This window comes from Macrobrachium rosenbergii, chromosome 42, assembly GCF_040412425.1.
Source record: "Macrobrachium rosenbergii isolate ZJJX-2024 chromosome 42, ASM4041242v1, whole genome shotgun sequence".
NCBI lineage: Eukaryota > Metazoa > Arthropoda > Malacostraca > Decapoda > Palaemonidae > Macrobrachium > Macrobrachium rosenbergii.
Window position 1 is genome coordinate 15,811,341 of NC_089782.1, and position 24,109 is coordinate 15,835,449.

General features: G+C 36.5%; 1 protein-coding gene across 13 annotated transcripts in view; it reads right to left on the minus strand.

Annotated features, from left to right (window-relative positions):
• Positions 1-3,475: 3,475 nt before the first annotated feature.
• The window catches only part of Gel (Gelsolin), a 67,113-nt gene continuing 46,479 nt past the window's right edge, over positions 3,476-24,109 (minus strand). For 2 of the 13 annotated variants that reach the window (XR_010849875.1, XR_010849873.1), the window contains 10 exons: positions 23,898-24,041; positions 23,473-23,611; positions 17,923-18,017; positions 17,597-17,719; positions 17,322-17,393; positions 16,720-16,893; positions 12,565-12,675; positions 12,155-12,280; positions 8,314-8,390; positions 3,476-4,605 (listed from right to left, as the gene is read on the minus strand). Coding sequence is in view for 9 of the 13 variants with exons in the window: in XM_067085588.1 (XP_066941689.1) it covers positions 8,684-9,058; positions 12,155-12,280; positions 12,565-12,675; positions 16,720-16,893; positions 17,322-17,393; positions 17,597-17,719; positions 17,923-18,017; positions 23,473-23,611; positions 23,898-24,041 (1,359 nt within the window). In the remaining 4 variants the exon portion in view is untranslated. Of the gene's footprint in view, positions 4,606-8,313; positions 9,581-11,048; positions 11,150-12,150; positions 12,281-12,564; positions 12,676-16,719; positions 16,894-17,321; positions 17,394-17,596; positions 17,720-17,922; positions 18,018-23,472; positions 23,612-23,897; positions 24,042-24,109 lie in introns of all 13 variants that reach the window. The other 11 variants (XM_067085588.1, XM_067085587.1, XM_067085595.1 and 8 more) reach the window with 7 other exon arrangements.

Sequence of the window (24,109 nt, forward strand, 5' to 3'; positions counted from 1 at the left end):
CCCCTGTCACTCCTCCTACTGTACCTCCATTCTTATCTTTCTTCCATCTTCCTATCCACCCTCTCCTAACAATTACTTCTTAGTGCAACTGCGAGGTTTTCCTCCTGTTACACTTTCGAACCTACCTACTCTGTTTCCTTTCCAGTGCTGAATGGCCTGGTAGGTCCCAGTGCATGGCCTTTGGCCTAAACTCTACATTCCATTCCAATGCCGTCTTCCCTATTAAAGCAGTTGCACACAAGCAGACTGTATTTTTAAAAAAGTAGTTTAATTTATTCAGCTTTCCAGTTGTAACATCAAAATTGTCATGAGTTTTCTCCATTCTGCTTAATATTCTTTTTTCTACCTTTCACCATATTCCAAACCTTACAATTAGTCTGCATCTCTCAGTTCTGCTCTACCACTTGAGTAAATGATTTTTCTTCTTTTATTTTCAGTTCAGGCGAAATTTCAGTCTACCCGTAACCTAAATATTCAGTATCCATGTCTGCATATGCAAGTCTTACACATGCACCATGAAGTTTTGCCACTTACCCTACACATAACTCTTGTTCACCAGTAGTACAGAATCTTTCCATTCTTTCGAGGATACCAGTACTTTTCCCAACTAAGATCTCAGAACAAAAATTCGAGGTCAGCTTCTTCATAATCTTGCAACTGACCAAAGGCAACAAACATTTTTTATCAAGTTTTTTTCTGACTATAACAATTTTTAGAATTTGTAAAATGTAAGGAAATTACCTTAAATTTTTTGGAGGGGAGCCAGATATCTTCAAAAAGCCACCAGAAATCTCCAGACTGGGTGATAAACTACTGACATCCAGAGGTTAAAAAAAATTCTTTAGCTTAAGTCAAATTAAACAGCTTAAAACTTAGTACTACATCTGGTCTAGACGAGACTTGAATTAAACATTGAGATTGCATGTAAATTTAGCTGCAATTATACTTGATACATAATTGTGGTGCATGTTAAAAAATATTCAGGCAATTATGATTAGGCTATACCAATTAACGCTACCGCGCCACCCGCAGACCTCATTACTGTGATCAGATTCTACACTCTGGTCTCACCTGAAGGCTGAGAAATTCAGAGGTAGTCGTTACTTATCTTCTTGTGTGTCATGTACAGGTATTTACACAAATAGGTATCATCAGCTTTCCACATTAAAGAGGGAAGAACCACACCGTATTTATAAGCAGAGCCACATGGCTGTAAGATCCAGGTAAGGAGTTATATATTTGTATCAAGATATGAACACTACACACCATTCATATGAATTTAAAAATTGTGTTAACAATATTCAAATTGAGAGTAATTTTTGCCACCATTGTTTTTTTCAGTGGTTTATATTTCAGGAGTAAAATAAAAAGAAACTCCTCATAGTAGGTCTGTAAACATATGCATGTGTTACTGTACTAAAAGATCATCATCTTATCATAGATTATAATAGAAAATTGCAATGAATGAAAAATTAATCTTAACGAGTCCAATTATCCTCTTCAATACAGCTTACAGTCTTTCAGGCGCGCTCATGACGAGATTCCATAAAAGCTGTCCCTGACCATGGAAGAATGCCCACTGGGTTGTTGTGGTTGAAGAAAAGCCCATCCTTTTTCTTCCTGGCTCTATGGTATTGAGCATATTCACTAAAAGATTTTCAATTGGGTTGCTGTCACATCCTTAGGTGGCTAAATCTAACTGCTAACTATTTCATTCCACCCACAAATAAGCCCAATGATCTCGTAAGAAACCTCTCCAAATTGGCCTGCATTGGCTCGACAAGCAAAGGACCAGAGTAGACCAAGAATGATCCTGTACTGAAGCTGAAGAGAAAACAGAGGCCTGACCCAGACATTGAGTCATATTCTAAAGACATTAAGGGTAAGTGCTCATGATCACCTCTGCTAACATCATGCTTCAAAGCCAGAAACTGAACCAGGTAGGATGTCTTAGCTACCCGATTAAGGCAATCAGGAATGCACACTGTCCTGTGCGGGGCGGTAGCAAGCCGTGCACCAACAAAGTTGACTCCAGGCTGTGTATGCTCACAGCTGTGGCCAATACCTAACATGGGAGTATAGCTATGTTGGTGATTCTGGAGACCAATAAGAATATCCTAGGATGTAACAACTGAGCTAAGAGGAATTAAAATGGCAAGTAGTCAGGGTTATGTGCAGACCTTTCCTCCCAAGCTTTTTGAAGAAGCACCAGCACAGGAAGTCAGAACAGCCTCCCTCTCTCTAGAAGCTGTGCATGTGACTGGGAATGACCAGGGTCGTGCACTAGGGACATAGTATAAATTTACATAAGTCATCAGTTGCCAATGAACTCGTGAACTGACATTCGGTAGATGAGCAATGGCCATGAGATGACTTCTAAAACTTCTTGCAAAGGGCTGCCTAATGGGTCTTCTTCAAATGCTTCTGTCAATCTGGAGATGGGGAATACAAGGAGAAAATCAATGAGGTGGAGGAAGAAGAGGATGACAAGGATGAGAGGAAAGCAAAGCAAGGAGGTGCCTTTTTGACCTCCTATGACCAGGAGTCTATGTAACCTCTCCCACTGCTGCCAGGAACAGAGTCAAAGCAGGTATCCCCAAACAGACCAGAGCAGAAGCTACCTGAGCAGCTACAACAGGAACAGCAGGTACAGAAGTAGTGTCCTTGTACATACTGGCAAAAATCCTAATGCTGAAGACAAAAGATCCAGGAACAAGCACAGGAAGGCATCTCCCAAAAGACCCAAAGATGCCACAGGGCCTTGAGCAATTCCTTTGCTTCCTGGGGATGCCTTACAGTCACCAGTGCAGTAGAAGCAGGGACCAGAGCAAAGGTGAGGGGGGGTTAAAGGAGCCAACATTGCACTAGCTGAGGTTTTGGCAGAGCTCAAGTGGATTACCAACTGACCCACAAGTACCTTCCTCAGACTGGCGACAAAAAAACAAGTATACACCATCCTAATGGCAAAAGAAAAAGTAAAGCTGGTTAAGTGTAGGGGGAGAAGTAGATGAGAACAACAGCATATTCCCCTATGAAGACAGCAACAGAGTTTTTCTTTACTTCCTGTTATCAAAGCTTCAATGACCAGACCAGCTTACACAAAGCTAATCCATGTAAAGGGCAAACATTTGTATTCACATAAAAATATAACTTTGAATCACAGAAAATTCAAGAAAGGAGGAAAAATGTTGCTCAAAGAAACATTAAAAAAATAATGTCACAGATGTTTGGATATGATCAATGCAGTTTTCATAATTCTTAAAAATTAAGAACGAAACAAGTGAGGCTTCCCAGTGGGATAGATGAAGGAAGAGCAACTATAAAATAGGCAGCAACTTGACCCATAGGACTGTATACAGTAATCATTTCATCAGGAAGTTTTCAGAATAAGGCGTCTACAATATTGCAATCTGCAAATACTGTACAGCATCATTATTTCAATATGACAGAAGTTCAAGGTCAGATATAAACAGTGTAATTTTCAAAGTTTACTTTGTGCATACATGAAAGAATTTTGAGAAAACCTAATGTTGACTAGAGAGATCAAAGTTTAAGTAAACGCTGGACAATTTCAAAAGTGATTTAAAATAAAATAGCTTAAAAATGCTTTAGCTTAAAACCATGAACAAATTGACACAGAAATATCTATAATTAACTGAACTATTCTTTGTGCGTGTGTGCCTGCTCTAAAGGAATTCTTACTGCCTAAGTAAATTTTATTCTAAAAATAATTAAGTACAGTACTGGAAGCCTAGCCCACTAATAATCAGCAGAGCCAAATTCACTAAAATATGAATACTTTCAAGTTTTTTCCATTCTTTTGCTGAAATTACAACCTGATTTCTAGGTCTAAAATAATCCTATCATTAAGTGCATTCTTCAGTTTATAAGAGCTTTAGTCAACATCTTATAAAACCTTGCACACATGCAAATCTAAGATTTATGCATGCACCATTAAAGAAATATCGCACAGTGCTTAAGCGCTAAAGTATGATTTTTTAGGAATATCAAAATTTAGGAGCAGAATCTAAGCATTCTACTTATGTATTAAAGTCTACACTCAATACCTCTATGGCAAGAACAAGGAAGGCATCAACTGTGATTTTATGAAGTTCCTTGTGACTATTTTTCATTACCCAGTCTAAGGCACTATAGTCCTGAAATTTCTAATGAACACTTTTTTTACAAACCAGTTGCCCCAAATCTTCCTTAAGCAATGCCCTAGGCACCAATGCAATGAAGCACCACTTTGATTCTAAATTAAGTCACTGTCTTAATATAGTCAATAGCAATGGAAAAAAGAAGTTATCAAATTATTAACTTAAATCCTAATACTACTAAATACACCTAAGTCAGCTGGCTGAAAGCTGATTTAATCACTTTCTGAAATACTATACTAAGCTCCATTAATATAAATCTCAAACTTCAATGTTGGGTATGACAAAATTTAGACCACAAAGCTACAGAACACAGATAGCATTCCTAAATAAAAGAATATAAAGCAACAACTTCAGATTTCTCCATTTTAATCTTTGGTTTTCTTCACTCCCGAGCAGCATTCGCCTCTGCCAACTTCGCCTTCACATCATCATAACTTGGAAGTTCCTGTGTGTAAATAAGTCAGATTAACACCAATTTCAAAGTACTAGATTCCTTCACACTTGAGTAGCCATTATATAAAATAAATATACAAAGCTTATACGGTATAAAAACATATGACCAAGCCAAGACTGCAGAGAAAGAAAATTACAACTAAAAGAAAACAATCCCTGCTGTGCTTCTATAAATTACTAATAATATTTTGCCTTCATAACACTATGGTCTAATTTAATAATATGATATAGTGGCTACCTTAAGGTTGGATAAATGTTGTCAGTAGACAACACAGCTTGCTGGGTAGGTTAAAATTTGTAAGCCAAAATGTTAAAATGTGTCAATATGACAGATGGAAGGGTTGGATCTTACATTATTCAAGTAAAAAAGGCTGGTTTCCAAACATGAGTCCTACCTCATGAGCTTCAAAGCTTATCAAGAACTAGACAAACTTTAATCTGCTATCCACAAATGTCAACAGTTTTGCAAAAGCTCTGCACACTTTTGCTTAGCAAGCTTAAAAGTAAACTGGTATACCAACTTTAATTTAATTGCACTGCAGTATATTACTGATTTTTTCTATTTTTCTCCAAATATTGCACAGGCACTATGTACTGGACAGAAGAAGAAATTCTACAATGACCACTGACTTCAAAACCAGAGAATTCAGGGTTGGTGCAGTTACAGTCTTTCCTGTTTGTGGTGGGTAAACAACAAATTAAAATACTGCTATTAGAAGCCCCACAATAATTTGAAAAGAACAAACATGGTTATAAGTTTTCATGGATGCTGTGAACCTCCCTGAACATCAGGTTTGTTCGTGCTCTGTGCTCTGTATTAAAAGTAGTGTCAATTACAGTATACAGTGAACTCGCTCAATTCTATGGTACATATAAATGCTATTCATGTGATGAAGGAATTCATTTTACTAATAAATATAACAAGGTAAAGCTAAGCTTTAAACATCAAATAATGCAACTTAAAAGTCAAATTAGATTAAAATTAAATCAAGAGAAATATCTATCATACTATACAGGCAAAAGCATAATAATTTTTCAAGCAAAATCTACAACATCCACCACAAGCCAAGTATGCAAGTGCCATGGGTTAGGAATCAGTACTGTATCTCATATTCAGAATTCAAAGAACATATTCCAACACAACACATTTCAGCTTGGAATGTGGAAATTAAGATCTCTAATAACTTATATTTTCTAATAATTTAAGTTCCCAATTTTTTTTATTGGAAACTCAAAGTACTTTTTGTGGCTGCCCAAAACAAAACTTGTTAAAATTGCAAATCTACAAGATTCCATCTTTCTCAAATTTCTGCCATTTTGTCCAAAAGATAGGAAAAAAAGACTACTGTTTATAAGTATTGTTTCAAGCTCAGCTACACGTCTCTTCCTTTGGCGAGCTAAATTACCACCTAGCCATACCCTATGAACCACTTTTTGTTCACCAATCTCTATTGTGAAATGGAAATACCTACATCTATTGTTTTATTCTTGACAGCAGCTAATCAAGGGATACGTGTGACAGGACCGTATTTACCAGTACGTCATATAGCAATGTCCATAAAATAGGCTATGTCCCTGAGTTGTACATTATGAAACTGCCACTAACAATTTGAAATCCATTCTAGGTAAATATACAGATTAATTATTTCCTTTAGAGACCCTTTCACATCCAGAAGATGGAACATCCAATTTTACAGGCTCAACCACTGAGAATACATTTAGGAAAAACAGATGTTCGTGAAAATTTCCACATGCCGTAGGTAGAAACGACCTTACTGGGGTATAAACATTTGAACAGTGTTAGAAATTAGCAACAATATCATGTGTACAAAAACCTTTACTTTAATAGCACTGTGTGATTTTCAATTCCTTTTTCCTTCGACTGCTTCCCAAAGTATGCAATTCCCATTTTTTATTCTTAAATTTCATGATACTGTATATGATGTTGACAGGTTATGAAATAAAACTTGACAGACACTGCAATTCACCTAAAAGCAATTACCTGTTAGGTGGAAGATAGCCCTGAAGAAAGTCCACTGTATGAAAAAACTGCAGCTGCCTCTCACTCACAGAGCAGTCGAAAACAACAAGATCTACAAGAATCATATCTACCCAGAGTGGAATCTGAAGATATTAAGCTGTGACTTCTGAAGGTATTGTGCTGTGACTACAGTGCTAATAGACCTGGCAACAACCTGCATGTCTTAGCAAGTTCATTATACCAAATATCCATACCTCCATTTCAATAAACATTGAATACTGTACTTTGCATTCAGTACAGTCAGTTGGTACTTGAAAGAGCAATGTGAATAACTAAATAGCATATTATGCAACATTCTTTACAAAACTATAGGTGTGCATGAAGACTAAATGCATAGATTAATGTGCATGTAATACTGAAAGCTTTTCTTCTAAACCTGGAAGTACACCACAGTGAAGACAACAATTAGAAAATTAATAAATTGACCAGTCCATATTTTACACATGACAGAATGCAAGCTTACTGAAGAACTGTGAAATTACAGCTTTGAAAATTATCTCTTTACAAATTGTGCATTCTCTGAGTATTCCTTTACACATTGTGCATTCTCTAAGTTTCATATATATATATATATATATATATATATATATATATATATATATATATATATATATATATATATATATATATATATATATATATATATATATATATATATATATATATATATATATATATATATATATATATATATATATATATATATATATATATATATATATATATATATATATATACATACATATACATACATATACATACATATACATACATATACATATATATATATATATATATATATATATATATATATATATATATATATATATATATATATATATATATATATATATATATATATATGCATTTGATTTACCCATTAACATGCAAGTTGGACTAGTAATGGGTAAAGTTGACTACCCAATCAACTATACTGCGTAATTGGAGAGGGACGAGGGGAATTCTTGATCAGTACATGCTACACAAAGGCTGCACATTCACACCACATCTCAGGTACATAAAATTAATGACTTGTAATGAACTTGAGGCTTCTGAATAAAACTACTTGCCAAGTTTAAAAAAAAAGTATGGCACACATTTACAAGAATACATCAACACTAACAAAATATATACATCTGGCAATTTCCAAATGAACTGGAGCAAACAAAGTCAATAGTGTTAGAATAAAAAAATTCTTAAAATTATGCACATAGTAGTTAGCATTTTATTCAACAAAATCATTTCATTCCTCTAATCTATTTTGCTATTCTTAATAAAACCACCTTCAGCTACATAACAAGAGTATGTAAACAACAACCAATATTTCTTGACTTACCTTGACTGTACACCGTTTCACATTCTTCACGTTCAAGAAAATAAGACTGCATGCAGCAGAAATAGTCATGCAAAGCAAACTGAATCCTCTCTAAACGAAGCAGTCGTTATCACTTCCCACAAAAATGACTTACCCTTAATACAACATATTTTAATTATCTACTACACCAGAATATGAAACCCTCAGTACTTAATATAAAAAAATATGTATTCACCAATAACGAGTAACAATGGTCTAATCAGTGTCAAGGGCATGCTAAAACAGGGGACAAATACCACTTTTAAATACTGTTTGGCTAATTTTGAAACTTATGATAAGCAAACCTTTAATCCTATGATATTCTCATCCTTTTTGCAGTTTATCGATTCCTGTACCTTGTATATTTCTTCACTTTTCAGTTCTGTTAAAAGAACCAATAAACATAAGCTGTGTCTACTGACCCACTAGATAAAAGAAATCCCTTCAATCTGATAAACAGCTACATGAAATTAGTACAGTAATGACTAACAAACAATGATCACGCACTAAAATAATGGTTAATCATAAACCAATATCAAAAACTTGTTCTACGTATCCAGAACAAGATCAAGACGCCAAATGCACTTCAGTTGCAGGATCATTGAGGAGAGGAGAGGATGGGTGAAGGGGAAGTCACATTGGAGGAGGGACAAGCCTTGTTTCTTACTTTCATTGTCACTGGCAAAAGCACCACTTTGTTGGCTCTGATTTTGGGGCAGACCCCTTTTTGAGATTGTCTGGTTGTGTGACCTCAGAGCCCTCAACAGGCTTTGCAGGAGAATTTTCTGCTACCTCTTCTGGCTTTGAAGGTGGAACCTCAATAGGTTTTGAGGAGGGCACCTCTACAGTTTCTGGAGGAGATACTACAGACTTTGTTGGAGGAACTTCAGGCTTTGGAGACTTCTCATTCAAGCTTGACTGTCTTCCTTGTGCTTCCTTTGATTCTGAAGTTGACTTTACTTTTAGCGGTTTGGACGGTGTCTTTTCAATATGAACTTTGCTTTCTGATGCTTGAGGCTTAGCGGTGGACTTCTGCACTGCAGAGCTTTGCTGCAATGACTTAACTGTCAAGAACTGAGTACTGTGTTCATAAGGAAGAACAGTAAAATAATACTGTTCTATTAGCACTTAAATTTCAATATAAATTATTTGCCTACTTTTGAAAGGGGACTGATCACATTTTACTGGCAGTACTGTATACTGTATTTTGCCTTTGTTTACAGCAGCTAAGCATTTAACCTATACAGTAATTTCAAACAGTATGCTGTTCTGACCAATCTCCTCCTCCCCATAAATGCCTTACTGAAGTTTCTTAATTTGAAGGGGTTTGCTTTTACCTACTCAACCAAAGATTAGCTCTGTAAAAATACTCAAATGCTAAATTTAGCACAAAAAACAATCTTCCAAACCCCTTACTACTACAAAACAACTGCCTCTAGCTTCTACTCCAATATAATTCCCTTGCAGCATCATGCAACACAGGCAGGGCAGCTTTTATTATCTTAGGCAAAAAGCAATACCACCTATTTAAAAAACGCACATCAAAGTACAGGAAACGCTCTAATCCACCTTCTGTAAGGGAAACAAGCAAAGAATTTTATATCTGGATTCCCTGATAAAGTTTTTTTAAAATCCAGTTGTAGAATACATATCAGCCTCTATATTTAAATGAAGGAACAAGAACAGGTATGTTGTGAGAACTGGACAGTAAAGCATGAGAAATTTTGCTGCATTAAACAAAATATTCCATGAAGTATAAAAGCTTGTGAACAAATCTAATAGCAATTTACACCAAAATAGTAAAGAAACAACAGCTTTATTTCTGGCAACTTTAGTTTGACATGCATATCCTAAAAGGATTTGTTTCTGTAAAACATAAAAGTGAAGCAACACTAGCCCATTTCAATTTTAAATTGAAAATAATTATTGCACAAGGAACAGCTTGAAGTACACTCAGAAGATACTATTAAAAATCATTAATGGAAACTTGATGTTTAACTTCTATTTTTTATGTAGATCTTTTAGTTTTTTGGATGTGATCCAATTAATGTACATAAGGGAAGATACAATTTCACAGATGAAAATGAAGGTCAGCTCAACACTGTTTCTTATCCCTAAAGCATTACCATATCATATAGCAATATCCAGTCAATTTTAAATTACTAAACTTACCCCTGTTGTACATTACAAGTTAATTGTATAGCTCATTTAATTTTTGTCTCAGAATTCAATGATAATTTTTCAAAAAAACAATGCAATAAAATGCTGCTATGAAGTATATTTTAAAAAAGTTAAAAAGTCAATGGCTATATCTCAATCTAGTTTCTTTCTTTTTTTTGGACTTAGGAAAAAAATCTTAACAAATGAACAGAAGACAACTGAACTGCATCAAAAAAATGTTAACAAATGAACAGAAGACAACTGCACTGCATCATACTAAATCACTGTATAATCAAGAGTTCATTATTTCATGCTTCCACATTTTCATCCAGGAATATTCATACCGCAAAATACATTCAAGATGCACATCCATACAGTCATGATATTTCAACCAAACCTGCAAAATTATGACACAACAAGTACTTCTAAATTATAGGCTTCAGCAACTTTACATACCCATTGTAATTGTTTTCTCAGCTAATTGCTGTATAGTATTGATTAAAAAAATCCAGTTTCCATAAATGACCACTTGGAAGTGTGTGTGTGTGTGTGTATGTGTATATAAATATATATATTCTGAAGCTCTTGAAAATCTCTGGCAAAGTACAGTACACTACTTTATTTTACACCTGGAAATATGTAATGCCATAAAGTAGTAAGGGTGAAGTTTCTGGGGAAACAAACAGAAGTACAGTAGTGAGTATTAGCGATATGTATGCTTCATCTCCCTGGGTTAGTACAAACTGGGTTAATTCATGAAAGATTACAGCAACAAGACTTACTCTGGATGTCGCTAGGCTGAACTAGGAAATATCGTACAGCATTATAAGATTGACATGACATGAGAATTAACTAGTGTCCCCAGACACAACACCCTTACCAACGATGATCCTAAGTTCTTGAACAGCAGCAACATACACGTTTGAACAACTTTATCATTTTGTCTTTGAACCCCTTGCTTCGCTTGTTGTTGATTAAGCCCTATTTAGGAATAATGATAGTATCAACATAAATACAAAAAATCCTGAAAGATGGAGGGAATGTATTCCATATGGTCTTCCAACAATTCTTTGCCTGGATACAATGTTTTCAATAAGATGTGAATGCATTTATTTAATCATGTCTAAAAAATTGTTTATGGATACTTTTTCTCTACAAAATAATACAGTAACAGGGGTGCAGTACTGACAGCTCCACAGAACAGTTTGACAAGATACTGTTACTTCTATACAACTTGCTAAAATCCTGCAGATTTACAAAATATACACAAAAATAGAAGGTAACTATGGGAATTACAAAATTCAAAAAGTTAAAGATAAAGAGCTTAAATCCTCAAAAATACTGAAATTATTGTATAATAATTCACACAGACATTTATGCAAAGCTAGTCTACGTTAATAACCAACATCAGTAAAAGCTGGAAACAACTGCCAAACCTCTACCATTAAGACACTCCCAAGTTACTGTGCATATGTCTAAGAGGAAAAATTTTGAAATTTTAAAAAAGTTTGCACTACATATGGCTTGTTAAGTACAGCAAAGTAACAGAAAATTATAACATACTAAAATTAATACAGTAAATAGTACTGTACAATGCCTGAGTGAAAGAAATATTTGTACAAAAATTGTGAAGCTCCAGTAAATGTTGTGACTAACCTTACTGCAAGTGAATACCTTTACACAGTTTCCTCTGAATAATCCAGCTGCTGCATATTCATGTAGAATGCATTTATTTTTAGAGGATCAATTCAATTTACTGCACAGCGACTTACTTGGCACTATTGGATCATTAATCCATGACAATATAACCTGTTTAAATCCTCTGATGGAAAACCTTGTGAAGTGGCTGTTGTATCAAGGGTGTAAGTGTTATTCTCTGTTGTTCTAGTGATATATTTTATCAACAGTACCAATTTCAGATAATGTCTTTTTGGACTAAGATGTGTAAGGTCCCTGCAGTACATCACTACTGAGAAAAACACCTACCTGCCATAAATCAGGATTCCAAGCTGGGAAGATGCTGGTAAATGCAGCAGGCTCCTCTCCCTGGTTGACACGAAGTAGCACCGTAGAGCTCAGGGTACGTTCTGTGGGGTCTGTCCTGATGTAGTTCTGGAAGTATCAGATACAATTCTAAATACTGTACAGTCACTTGGCACATGCATATGCATATACTGTACAAATCAAGACGGGTTGGAGAATTAAGAGCCAAAACCCTTACACATGCTGTACAGTACTACCTTCTGAATTACAATAGATAAATATTTTTTTAATTTATAATAAGTAAATACTGTATTGAAAACAGAGACAACCTACCATAATTGAAAAATACAGTTTAATCTGGCATTCCTGGAAGAATGAAAGTTATATAATCTGACCTCAGCTTCAACACTCACCTCTGCCATAGAGAAGGCCTTTTCTTTTTCCTGATCATCAGAGCCTTGGCCAACCCAGATGTAGACCTCATCACCAGAGTCCAAGACCATCACATCATCCTCATTCAGATCCTGAATTGAAGAAACAGGTTAATGAACTACTATCTCTTATTAGACAAATATTTTCCTTCTTCTATATAATAAGAAATCACATTTAACAGAAATGCTGCATGGAGTCTACAAGACCAGCTAAGTAATGGTACAGATCACCAAGAGTTGTCAGCGAAGCTTACACAATTCTTTGCATAATGTGAAATAAAGTACACAAAAATTAGTTTATTCAAAATCTACAAAAAACTTGACTGAATCTAACAGAAACACCCTTAAAGGATAAACCAATTTCTGGATATGAAAAACTATGATCCTTGTATTTCCATCAATGTTCAAGGCATAATTAGCAGCACTTCAATGTCTCCTTGTGTAACTTGCAATAAAGCCCATATCCCCTTCACATCCTCCAGTTCATAAAAACCTTGCAAGGAATGTATACTTATCATCAGTGTACTTTAACATGCATAGTTAAAGTGTTCCCTTGTGGAAGTATACAATGAGAAATGGAATACATAACTAATAACTAAATTCAATTGGGTTATGATCCAATTTTCACAAAGTGCCACTATCATTTTTATGAAACATTTTTCACTCTTAAAAAATTTTACTTAATATCCCCTTTCATAGATGAGCTTACCTTGATCTACACACTAATTGATGCAAAAAATACCAAATTTTAAAAATAATTTGTATTTTTCCTAAGATACAAACTATACCTTTAAAAAATGGAGTTGCTCATACAAGCTACTCTTTGGTTGACACTGACTAACTAGGAAAAACAAAATCCTATTGGGCAGGCCTATGAGTCAAACAACCTGACACAGCCTACCTTGTCCACTGTTTGATTCACCCATTTGCTACCACTGAAATCCCTAAAATGGAAAGATCGGAACTGTGAGGGTCAGCAGAGGAGAGTAAACTTTATGAAGGCTAGGTTTGTATCCTAAGATAAAAAAAATTTTTTAATGTTATTTATTCCTACGGGAATGCAAACCTAGCCTTTCATAAGAGGAGCCTTACCTTTACGAGGGAGACTGATCTTCCAAAGGACAGAACAAGTGGGTGTGCCCTGGTGGTGCCAGAGTTGCCTCACTATCTCAGGCCACATCTTACACTTAAAGCTGCCCCTGCTTCCCCAAGGAAAGGGGGGGGGTTGTTACAGGTACTCACCACATTCCTGGGGTACTTCTTGGGGTGCCCCTGTCAAATTCTCAAGCAAAACCCTATTCTGGGGGCTTGATGCTCCTACACCACCTGCTCAGTTGCCACTACAGGGTCCATGGTGAAGGTATCCAGGGACTTACGCACCAAGTCCTGTCAGTAGGACATGAACCAGGATTCTCTGTCAGACACTCACCTTCAGGACCTGCAGGAAAAAGTGGCTCTTCTAGTAGGCAGTGAAGGGACCTATACCTCTGATGTCATGGGTCTTGATTACTTTCCTGAGCCAGAAGGAGATAGTATTCTTTGAGACCGCCTTCTTATTCTTTCCCAAACTAACAAACAGCCTCCTACAGGCAGGCCTGTGGGGGGCTCTCCTCTACAGGTACTATCTCTGGGCCCTGACTAGACTCAGCAACATCCCACCTTTGTCATCTGCAACAAAGTCCTTCGGGGAAGGGACTGAAAACCTCTCAACCCTCAGATATGGGACTGGGGGGTTCTGCATCTTAGCCATGAAGTCCAGGACAAACTTCAAGGACAAGGAGGACCACCCCTCCTGGTAGGAGATGTTGGAGAGCCTGTGCAGTTCTCTGACCCTTCTGGCTGAGGCAAGGTCTAGCAGGAACACTTGGAACACTGTCTTCAACATGAGATCCCTGTTGGAAACCTTCCGCAATGGCTTGTATGAGGGGTGGTGTACACTGGCAAGGACCTTCATGACGTCCTACTCAAGACCAAAAACATATACAGTAGTTATACAGTACAGGCAGTCCCTGGTTAACAGTGGGGGTTCCGTTCCCAGCTGAGCACCGATAACCGGAACATCACAGTAATTATGGCAATAAATGGCATTTATGATGCCACAAGCATCCATCAGTGCTGATAAACCACAACTGGCGCCGAAAATTGCTTACCGATGCCAATAAACCACCTACCGACGCCAATAAACCGCATATCAACACCAATAAACCTCTTACCGGCGCCAAAAATCTGGTTAACGACATCGTTAGCCACGTCATTAAACCGAAACGCCATTAACTGATGCCGCCGATAAGCGGGGACTGTCTGTGCTACAAGCTGAATCAGATGAAAAGAAACGTGCTCCCTGCTTGGTTTCCTCTTGAATGATGGACATTTGTGACATCTCCAATGGAGATCTTGCCTTGTTCTGATTTCTTTTGTCTTCTCAATTCTCATAGTGCCTATACTGTAGTTTATATATATTTTTCTTATAATACTGTACATCTCTTCTTTGCTCCTATGACAAAAAAAATTGTACAGTACTGTACTCAGAAATGCACTAAATAAACTGACTTGTAAATTATTGCACTTATGATAACATAAATTTCATATACAAGAACAGTGATGAGAAAGAATATTCATTTGCATTTTTCTGTATATCTATATATAGCATGTTGATTTGCATATCGCAGTCATTTTACTGTAATAATAAGTCAAGAAATACAAAACTGTAAAATTAAGTCAAGAAATATTCAACATTTTATGTAAATTGTTTGGCGCAGTACGTGTAATGCCACTGATGAAAGCTGAGAGGCATGGAAAAATTTGAGTGAGTTACTCTGATCTCACATATTCCTCGGTGCCATCACTAGAGGAAATGGAGATATTTTAGTGGGTAATGCAAGTATATAAATGATTTCAAATTAAACTGGATTAGAAAACTATTCACAAGTTATACAAAAACTTGTCGCTCACAGGATGATTAAAATGACGAACAAAATTGTCAATAAACCCAACTAAAAATTTTTTTTGAGCTATAACACTTCAGGATATGTTTTAGACATCAAACAGTCCAAAATTGTCAATAACTCAATTTTGATCATTCCTTGAAATTCAAAGATCAGAGTGCCCCTTAAGCATCCCCTCACCACTCTCTAATGCCACTGCTGAAAGACCTCACTCCAGTCTGACACCTCTAAAGTGGGAAGGCAGGGGCGGTGGAGTCAGACACAGATCATTTCTTGTTGATGGTGGTGCAACCTTTGGTCTCACATGACGCTGAAGATGGCAGAATGGGAGGCTGGGAAGTTCACCTAACATAGCAACTTGTTCAGTCTGACCCTTTTTGACAAGAAAGTTTGACACTTTCTTCACTGTTTCTTCTGAGACAGGCTCCTCAGCAACACCTGAAGGAGGAGTCAAAACTGCTGGAGGAGTCACTGTACAAGGTTGTTTTGGTGGGGGGGGGGACCCACAGGAGGAAAGCAAGGACTGAGGATTACTTCCCTTGATAAATTAATGCCCTTTTTATGATGCCTTCTCTTGTACAAGGCCTGCTGAGAGTTTGCCACCCAAAATACTCACCATACTTGGCCTCGCTGAAACATTCTCTCCTTGGACAGGAGATGCACACTGACTGCAGATCTACTGCTATCAGGGACATAAATTTACTACAAGGTTTGTCCTTGCCAACGCATTACCTGAACTCTGGATTTCTTTCCTTCATTGTAGTCACCGATCATACACAGAAGTCGAAAAATGTGGAGCACACACCACAAACACCAAAGACTAAGGAGATCAACCACATGGCTTGCACACCAAAAACAAAGGAAGCACATACACATGGCACACACAAAGGAAAGTCTCAGCATATACTAACGGCAGAGCACTGTGACAACTCATTATGAACACGGCTGAGAACACAGTGGACAAAGTAGGCCATCTTATGTCGCATGACCCATAGGCCTACCCAAGAGGATTTTATTTCTTCTAGTTAGTGACACCTTGTGCGAGAAACTTCGTTTATGAAAGCATAGGTTTGTATTCCTGTAGGAACAAACTTGAATGTAGCCTAAAATCCTGACTACCTACAATAACCTACCTTCCCACAATCTTAATTTGAAATTGACAAAGAACTGATAATTCAAGCAGCACATATACCTCTTGAGAGAAGTTGGAAACTTCATGGACCCTAAGACATCCAGCAGGTGAAATTGTGCAGTGGAACAGCCGTGGGTACAACAATGGACGGTCCAAATCACGTGCAGTTTGGTAGTCTCCTTTTCCTCCCAGTCCATTCCAGAATCCATCATCCTCACTTCCTTCATTAATTGTCTGAATTCCAAGGATTTAATAAAGTTAAAATTGTAATCTGTCACATTTAACTTAACCTGTTTTTTGATCACTGTGGACAATAAGTTTTCAAATTTGAATACTGTACAAGCTTTGACAGTGAAACATAAAACTTCTATCTATAATAACACTGACATTATCTTGAAGCTACAGTGTACAAACATTTTCAAGCTGCAATGAACTTTCTTGAATTCCAGATAATGGCATCCAATGAATACTGGGACTCTCAGAAAAACTGATTTTGTCAATGGGGTAACTTCAGAAAAATATTGTCACACAACACTAGAGTGATGTATATTTTTGTACTGTACATGGTTCTTCAGACAAGTCATCAAACATAAAATAAATACTCAACATTAACTTCTATACTTTTATGCTAGAGTATTCTTTAAAATCAGTCACATCATTACCTGAGTATCACGTCCAGGTGATACCAACGAGGCAACTTTTTCACCCATGGACTTCTCTTCCTCACTTGCTCCCTGTTTATAAACAAGAATTAAAAATTATGAAAATTTTCATAGTATTTACAAGAACTATCATGGTTACATAGAAAACAAATTTTATTCACCCTTGGAGCCCTTATCCTTGTACCATGCTACTTTAACTATGGCTGCAGCTTGCCTAATAATACAGTACTGTAATATAATTTATTACATCATCTAAACATCCACAAATCACTGACCTTTCCAATCCAGAGATAGGTGGCACTAGGGGTTTCTAGGACAAAGGCATCATCCGAGTTCAGGGAAGATGCTTCCTCTGGTTGTTGGATAGCCCTTGTATCAAGATCGCAAGTTCCTCTAACCTGGAAAATAATCACCAATACTTTTATATCCACTATTCTTACAATTATAGACACCGTTATTTCCAGTGAGCAAAGTAAATTCATGAGCCACAATCCACAGCCTATTTTGAAAATAATTAAATAGAATTTGGAAAAATAAGTACTGATTTAAAAATTAGTTTCTTCTTACCAATTATTGTTTATTTTGATAAAATAAAACTTACTCTAAACAGGCGTGTACCATCGACATCATAGGTGTCATGGTCATGAACGTTCTTGAAGCCAGAAGCTTTGCCACCCAGGAACACCACCATGCGACCTTTAAAATCACAGATGAGAATTAACTTCCCTATCATTTGTTAATTTTATAATTATGCAATAGTTAATCTACCTCATACATAATGCTTACCATATTTATGTGGCAACTTACCTGTCCCTTCAAGCTGTTCTTTTTTTTTTCACAAAAGTCAGGATGGTTTACAACCTAAACTTCCCTCTCAAGCAAAATCCTCAAGAAGTCAACTACATTCCTTGTAATCACCAGCCTCAAGGATACTTAGTTCCAATCTCAAGTACATTAATTGTTAATTAAATATTTTTTAATTTTGATCAAAACTGTGGAATTTCTATACAGGACATATGTTTAGAAAATTTCAATCTCATTAACTGGAAAAGATTAAACCGCAATAATAAATTTATATATATCAAGTTTTGATATAACAATTGCTAGACTGCTCCAGCCCACTGGCAACACTATTTTAAATGTAAAATTGATTTTCTGGTAGAAACACATCACTTTAGATCTACCCCCAGGTTTGTTAGCTCCCTGACGCACTCTTCAAGCTCTGTGAGGTCAGGATGGCAAACCAACTCAAAGTGATGGGTTTATATTAAATGCACTAATTCTCAAACCCAATCTGGGACTTCCTTAAAAGAAATCTCATCCTGAAGAGAAATCTCAAAATCTTCCCTTCTGGTAGAACACAAGTCTCAATATTCTCTCTTAAATGTTGCCTCTTAGAGGTCGACATATCTCCAGATTTTAAGGTAGCAAAGGAATAATGTTTCAATTCTTGTGTAGCAATGCTGAGACTAAAGTTGATTTCTTTCACACATTCTGAGATCACAAGTGTGGTGTTATTTATTATAATGCTGAGACTACTTGAGAATGTGTCCTTTTCTAGGCAGACCAAGTGCTTAACTGAAGACGACTCCAAAGAAGGTTACTTTATTACCAAGTCTTGAAGAGCTATCGTAGCCCCTGTTAACAAAGTCATCTTTACAACAACCTTCTTTGAGGGTTGAATAACAACCAGGAGCAGTTAGGATCTGCTAGTACAGGCAGTCCCTGGTTATCAGCAGCCTCAGTTACCGGCGATCCGGTTTTATGGCGCTTGTCTAGCAACGACGATAACCAGATTTTCATCACTGATAACCACTTATCAGCGCTGATTGCCTCTTATCGGGGACTGCCTGTATTATCAATACAACACAAAGCACTGAAGAAGAAATATGTACTCTTGAACTGATTATACAGAAATTCATGTTAGTTGTAACAGAAAATCTGCTAGTTATTTGTACGTCTTTGTGATCAGAGAGTAACGAGCAGATAGATATTGCCGAGTCGTCGACGCCATAAGATTGTTGAGGTTTGGCGTGGGTTATTCAAATAAGTGCCATACATCGAAGACCCTTCTTGGTTCCTTTCCATTATAGGAGACCAATCAGCTGAGGTCTATGACCTAAGCGAGTTCAGTTTGAAAAGTTACACGTCAGTAAGGGTTTAGCGGTCGACAGGCTAACAAGCGCGTCTGATAGACAGTGATGGCTCGTGTCACCTCCGAGTACCTTCCGACTATAATTGCATAATTAAGTAGAGTAATATTAGCAACAGGGCCCTGTGTAACTGTTAAGGAAAATACATGTGTTAATTGTATCTTACGCATTTTATCTGTACTGGTAGAACCTATAGATGACCGAAAATCAAGTCACTCTGATTGCAAGGCATTCCAACAACAAAATACTCGGAGCATGCCTAAGTCAAAGCAGAAGTCATAATAGGTTGATGGAAAGGTGAAAAAGGAGCATATCAATCAAGACAAGCCTAAACTAAGGAGTGATACACTCATCAACAGTGGCAGAATTAGTTTGTGTGTAAATGGGTGACGGCAAGGGTAACGAACCTATCATGGGTAGCATGCTGCAAGTGTGATACCCTCTGGGTGTGAGAAGCACTACACAGTGCACTCACTATAACTCAGTGTTCCCAAATGATAAGCACTGGCCTTCCAGAGAACACTGCTTTCCTAAAGGTATAGATTGAAGACTCACTTTCTTACATTTGTGAAAGAGCACTGTTGGTTACATCCATAGCTGTCCAGTACTGTACTGGTAAGCTGAAAGTAGCCAGGAGATGCAAAACTGATAAAACACATTACATTACTATGTGTACCATATGTGTCAATATAAGTGGGCTGTATATGTCCACCGTCTAATTTCATGTTCCCAGGTTTGAGAACATTACGTAGTACTGTAGTCTTATACAACCTGGCTTAGTTTGATATTGAGTGAAAAGTGCCGAAGGATCCAGCAAAATGGAAGCACACACTAATTCTGAAAGAGATACTAACCTAAAACTTTTATTCACTACTATGTACAAGAGGTGCTGATGCATATACACTAAACCATCGTAAAATTTTGATATGAAAAATTAATTTCTCAACAAATACAGTATACACCTGATTGCTTTAAGAGGGCTGGAATCACTACCTAGATCTTAACACTAAATACTGTATTATATGTTCGTTGCAAAATAAGATGACTTAAGCAGGTATAAAAAACCTTTGATGACAGCTTTAACAAGGCTGGAATCACTAACTAGATCTTAATACCAAATACTGTATTTTATTTTCATTGCAAAATAATGTCCTAAGCAGGTAAAAAAAAAAACCCTTGATGACAGTGGTTCCTCAGCACATGAATGATTTATTTGTATTTTCGTTAAAGGAAGTAAAATTTTCAAAAAATTTTGTTTCCATGTATGAGCTAAATATTCAATTTATGAACTGTTTGGTGGCAAATGGTGTGCAGCCAGCCAGGATTGAGGGAGGAGAGGCAGGATCCCCTTGAGGAAACCGAAATGTTTGCAGTAGGCAAAGGTTGATAACAATATCAATTTTATTCACATTTTGCAAGGATAATCAAAGGAATCAATAGTGTGTGTCCGATTGTGTGTGTATGTATGTGTGTCAGAGAGAGAGAGAGAGAGAGAGAGAGAGAGAGAGAGAGAGAGAGAGAGAGAGAGAGAGAGAGAGAGAGAGAGAGAGAGAGAGAGAAATCAGCGTCCGGCAGTTGTGAAAACAATCCCTCACGCATATATGATTGTTGACGTGTTTTTCACACCTGGGTCTTGAGTGCAAGGAGATTAATTATGCCACAACACATCAACTTATTGTTGGCAAATGGCCGAATTTAAAATTATAATCCAATAAACATGAGGATTTTGCAAACAAATAAGTAATAATTAAAGAATGCAAGTAAGAAAAAGAAAGAGAGATCAAGTAACTTTTCACAAGGAAATCGTTCAAACAAACAATTCAAGGTGCACAGAAGCTGAATGCGGTGCCAGTGTGTTTTATGATGTGGGGATGAGTTACTTGTACTGTGCTGAAAAATAGTAGAAAGCAAGTGTCACTTGATAGGTACAGTATTTTACCGTAACAAAAAGAAGTGATTCGGGCGAATCAAGTGTAAGTGAAAGAAACGGGCAACATGTAGTGAAAAATCATCCGAGCCGAAGTCAGTGGGAAGTGAACCCCCTTCTCAAACCTAACAACCCACCACCACCCCCTCCCTCTCCTCTCTGCCATCTGACTCAGCGCAGTCCCGAACACTCACTCCAGTAAGAGACTCTTTCGATTTTTTATTGTTTCTTTACTGCATATCATTGTTTATATATTGTATTATTTTGTTAAATTTGTGAAATTCCCTTCTTTCATTTTTTTATGTGAATTATTACTGCTTTTATGTACATACAGTAATGTTTTTACTCTTCTTCTCTCCTCAACAGTAAAACACTCCCTCCCTCTCTCTCAAGTTAGCTGTGCATCACAGCGGTGACATATGATTTTGTTCATCTTTTATGTTAAATTTTATTGTGAAATGATTTATTCTTTTATTTGTTTTATTGAATATGGTTATCACTAAACTATATAGTACTTGTGCTTAAAATAATTGTATTAAAATGGGTACAAAGGGTGGGTATGGGGAAATTCATGAATGTGGGACAAATTAATTGAACTCCCATTATTCCTTATGGGAATATTCGGATTGATATAACGAACATTTCAATATACAAACTGGAATTTGGAATTAAATAAATTCATATACTGAGGAGTCACTGTATTATATTTTCATTGCAAATAACATGATATAAGCAGGTAAAAAAACCCTTGTGACAGCACTAACTACATCTTGACACCAAATATTGTATTATATATCTTCATCACAATATAACATGACCTAAACAGGTAAAAAAACCCTTGTGACAGCTGTAAGGAGGTTGGAATCACTAACTACATATTGACACCAAATGCTGTATTATATCTTCACCGTAAAATAACATGACCTTTGCAAGTAAGAAAAAAAAACCCTGATGGCAACCATAAATCCATTAAGAAATAATTACAATAGGCTGAGGACAAGGACCATAATTAAATTAATTATTGCAAACAAGAAAAATCATGAACATAATACGAATATCCAGGTACAAAACTAACAAATAAGCTATGCATAGCACAGATCACTGAACTTCTCTAAGCACTACATTAAAGAACTGATGAAGCTATCCATAGTAATTTTAATTTCCTAACTAATTAAAACTAGGCAGACTGGCTATTTAAAAAAACAAAGGAGACTTACAATATGCAGAAGCAGTAACAGACAGACAGACACATACTGATAAGTTATAAGAGCACCACTTAATAGAATTATTAAAGCCTAAGGCACACAAAATACCAAATTAATAAGAAATTTGTATTTTTCCTAACATACAAACCTAAGCTTTCATAAATGGTAAAATCATCAGGATAAGGAAACGAAAGATAATACAAACAAACAGCAAAAGTCAATTAGGGAAAAGCAAGAACTGGGGACCAAACTGACAGGTTTGCTCTGACCAAAATACACATCTGATGTGACCATTTTCTGCTTGAGCCTGGATGTGCAGATGGCAAGCTGGATTTTCCATTTTTGGAGGGTGGGTGGAAAGGGACCTCATGCTCCAGAAGACAGTAGTAAAGTGACTGGTTCTTAATACCAAAACGAATTGCATACAGTACACAGTTTTATTGTTAAATACTCTGTACCTCTACCTTAAAAAAATATCATCGACAGAAATTTCAATAATGAAGAGAAATGAGTTTTGTCACAAGGGGTGTAATGAAGCATGCAATGTCTCATTCTATAATACTGTAATATGAATGTTATTCAGTTTTGTTACCTTCTTCAAAAATCTGACGAGGCAATGAAAAAATCTGCTTTCATAACAAAAAACATCAGTTATATGGAGCACTCATTGAAGATATGAAGAGTGATGAGGGATCTATAAGGATGGCTAGTTTTGTGATGAAACAGCTAGGTTTTTCCTGCATGCATAAAAACAAACTTCTTTAAAGGGTTAAGGATATTTAATCAATACCGTAAGTACTGTGAGTAACATCTAATCTTCAAAGTATAGTTATTTACATGATACAGTACTTTCTTAGGTAACTCACCCTTAAAGATCCTTAGGAAGTGTGCAGGCTCATACCCCTGAACAACACGCACTTGGACAGCTTTACCGTTCAGTTCATTATCCAGGCGAACAGCATGAATTGCAGAGGCTGCTCTCTCATCCTGGCTACTTGCAACACCCTTTCAATAAAAAATAAAGAAAATCTGAGATTCTCATGAAGTTTGTAGGCAAGCCATAATAATGGAAACTTATTCATACTATACACTGGTAAACCACAAATTATTCTACACCATGCATAAAGAAACCCAAGCCCTAAAAATTGAAGCTCTGAAAACTCTCTATACAGTACTACATTATACTACATTAGTACAGTCAAAGTGTACTATTACCTCAAAGCATTTTAACTATTTTAACAGTGTATTTACACTTGCATAAGAAATAGGTCAGGCGTGGGATAATACTGACTTGCCAGAAGTAAATGATATAACGCTCTCTGCCTTCAATCTCGTAAGTGTACTTCATAACGTAAGAATCTCCACCAAAGAAGAAGCCATGTGTGCTCTCATCAACAGGCTGCAGCTCAAAGTCCTCCACCCGCCAAATCTCGATCTGTTTAGGACATCAAAGATATTTATTGCTCCAAAATTTATCCAACTCATCCAGATTCACAGCACTTA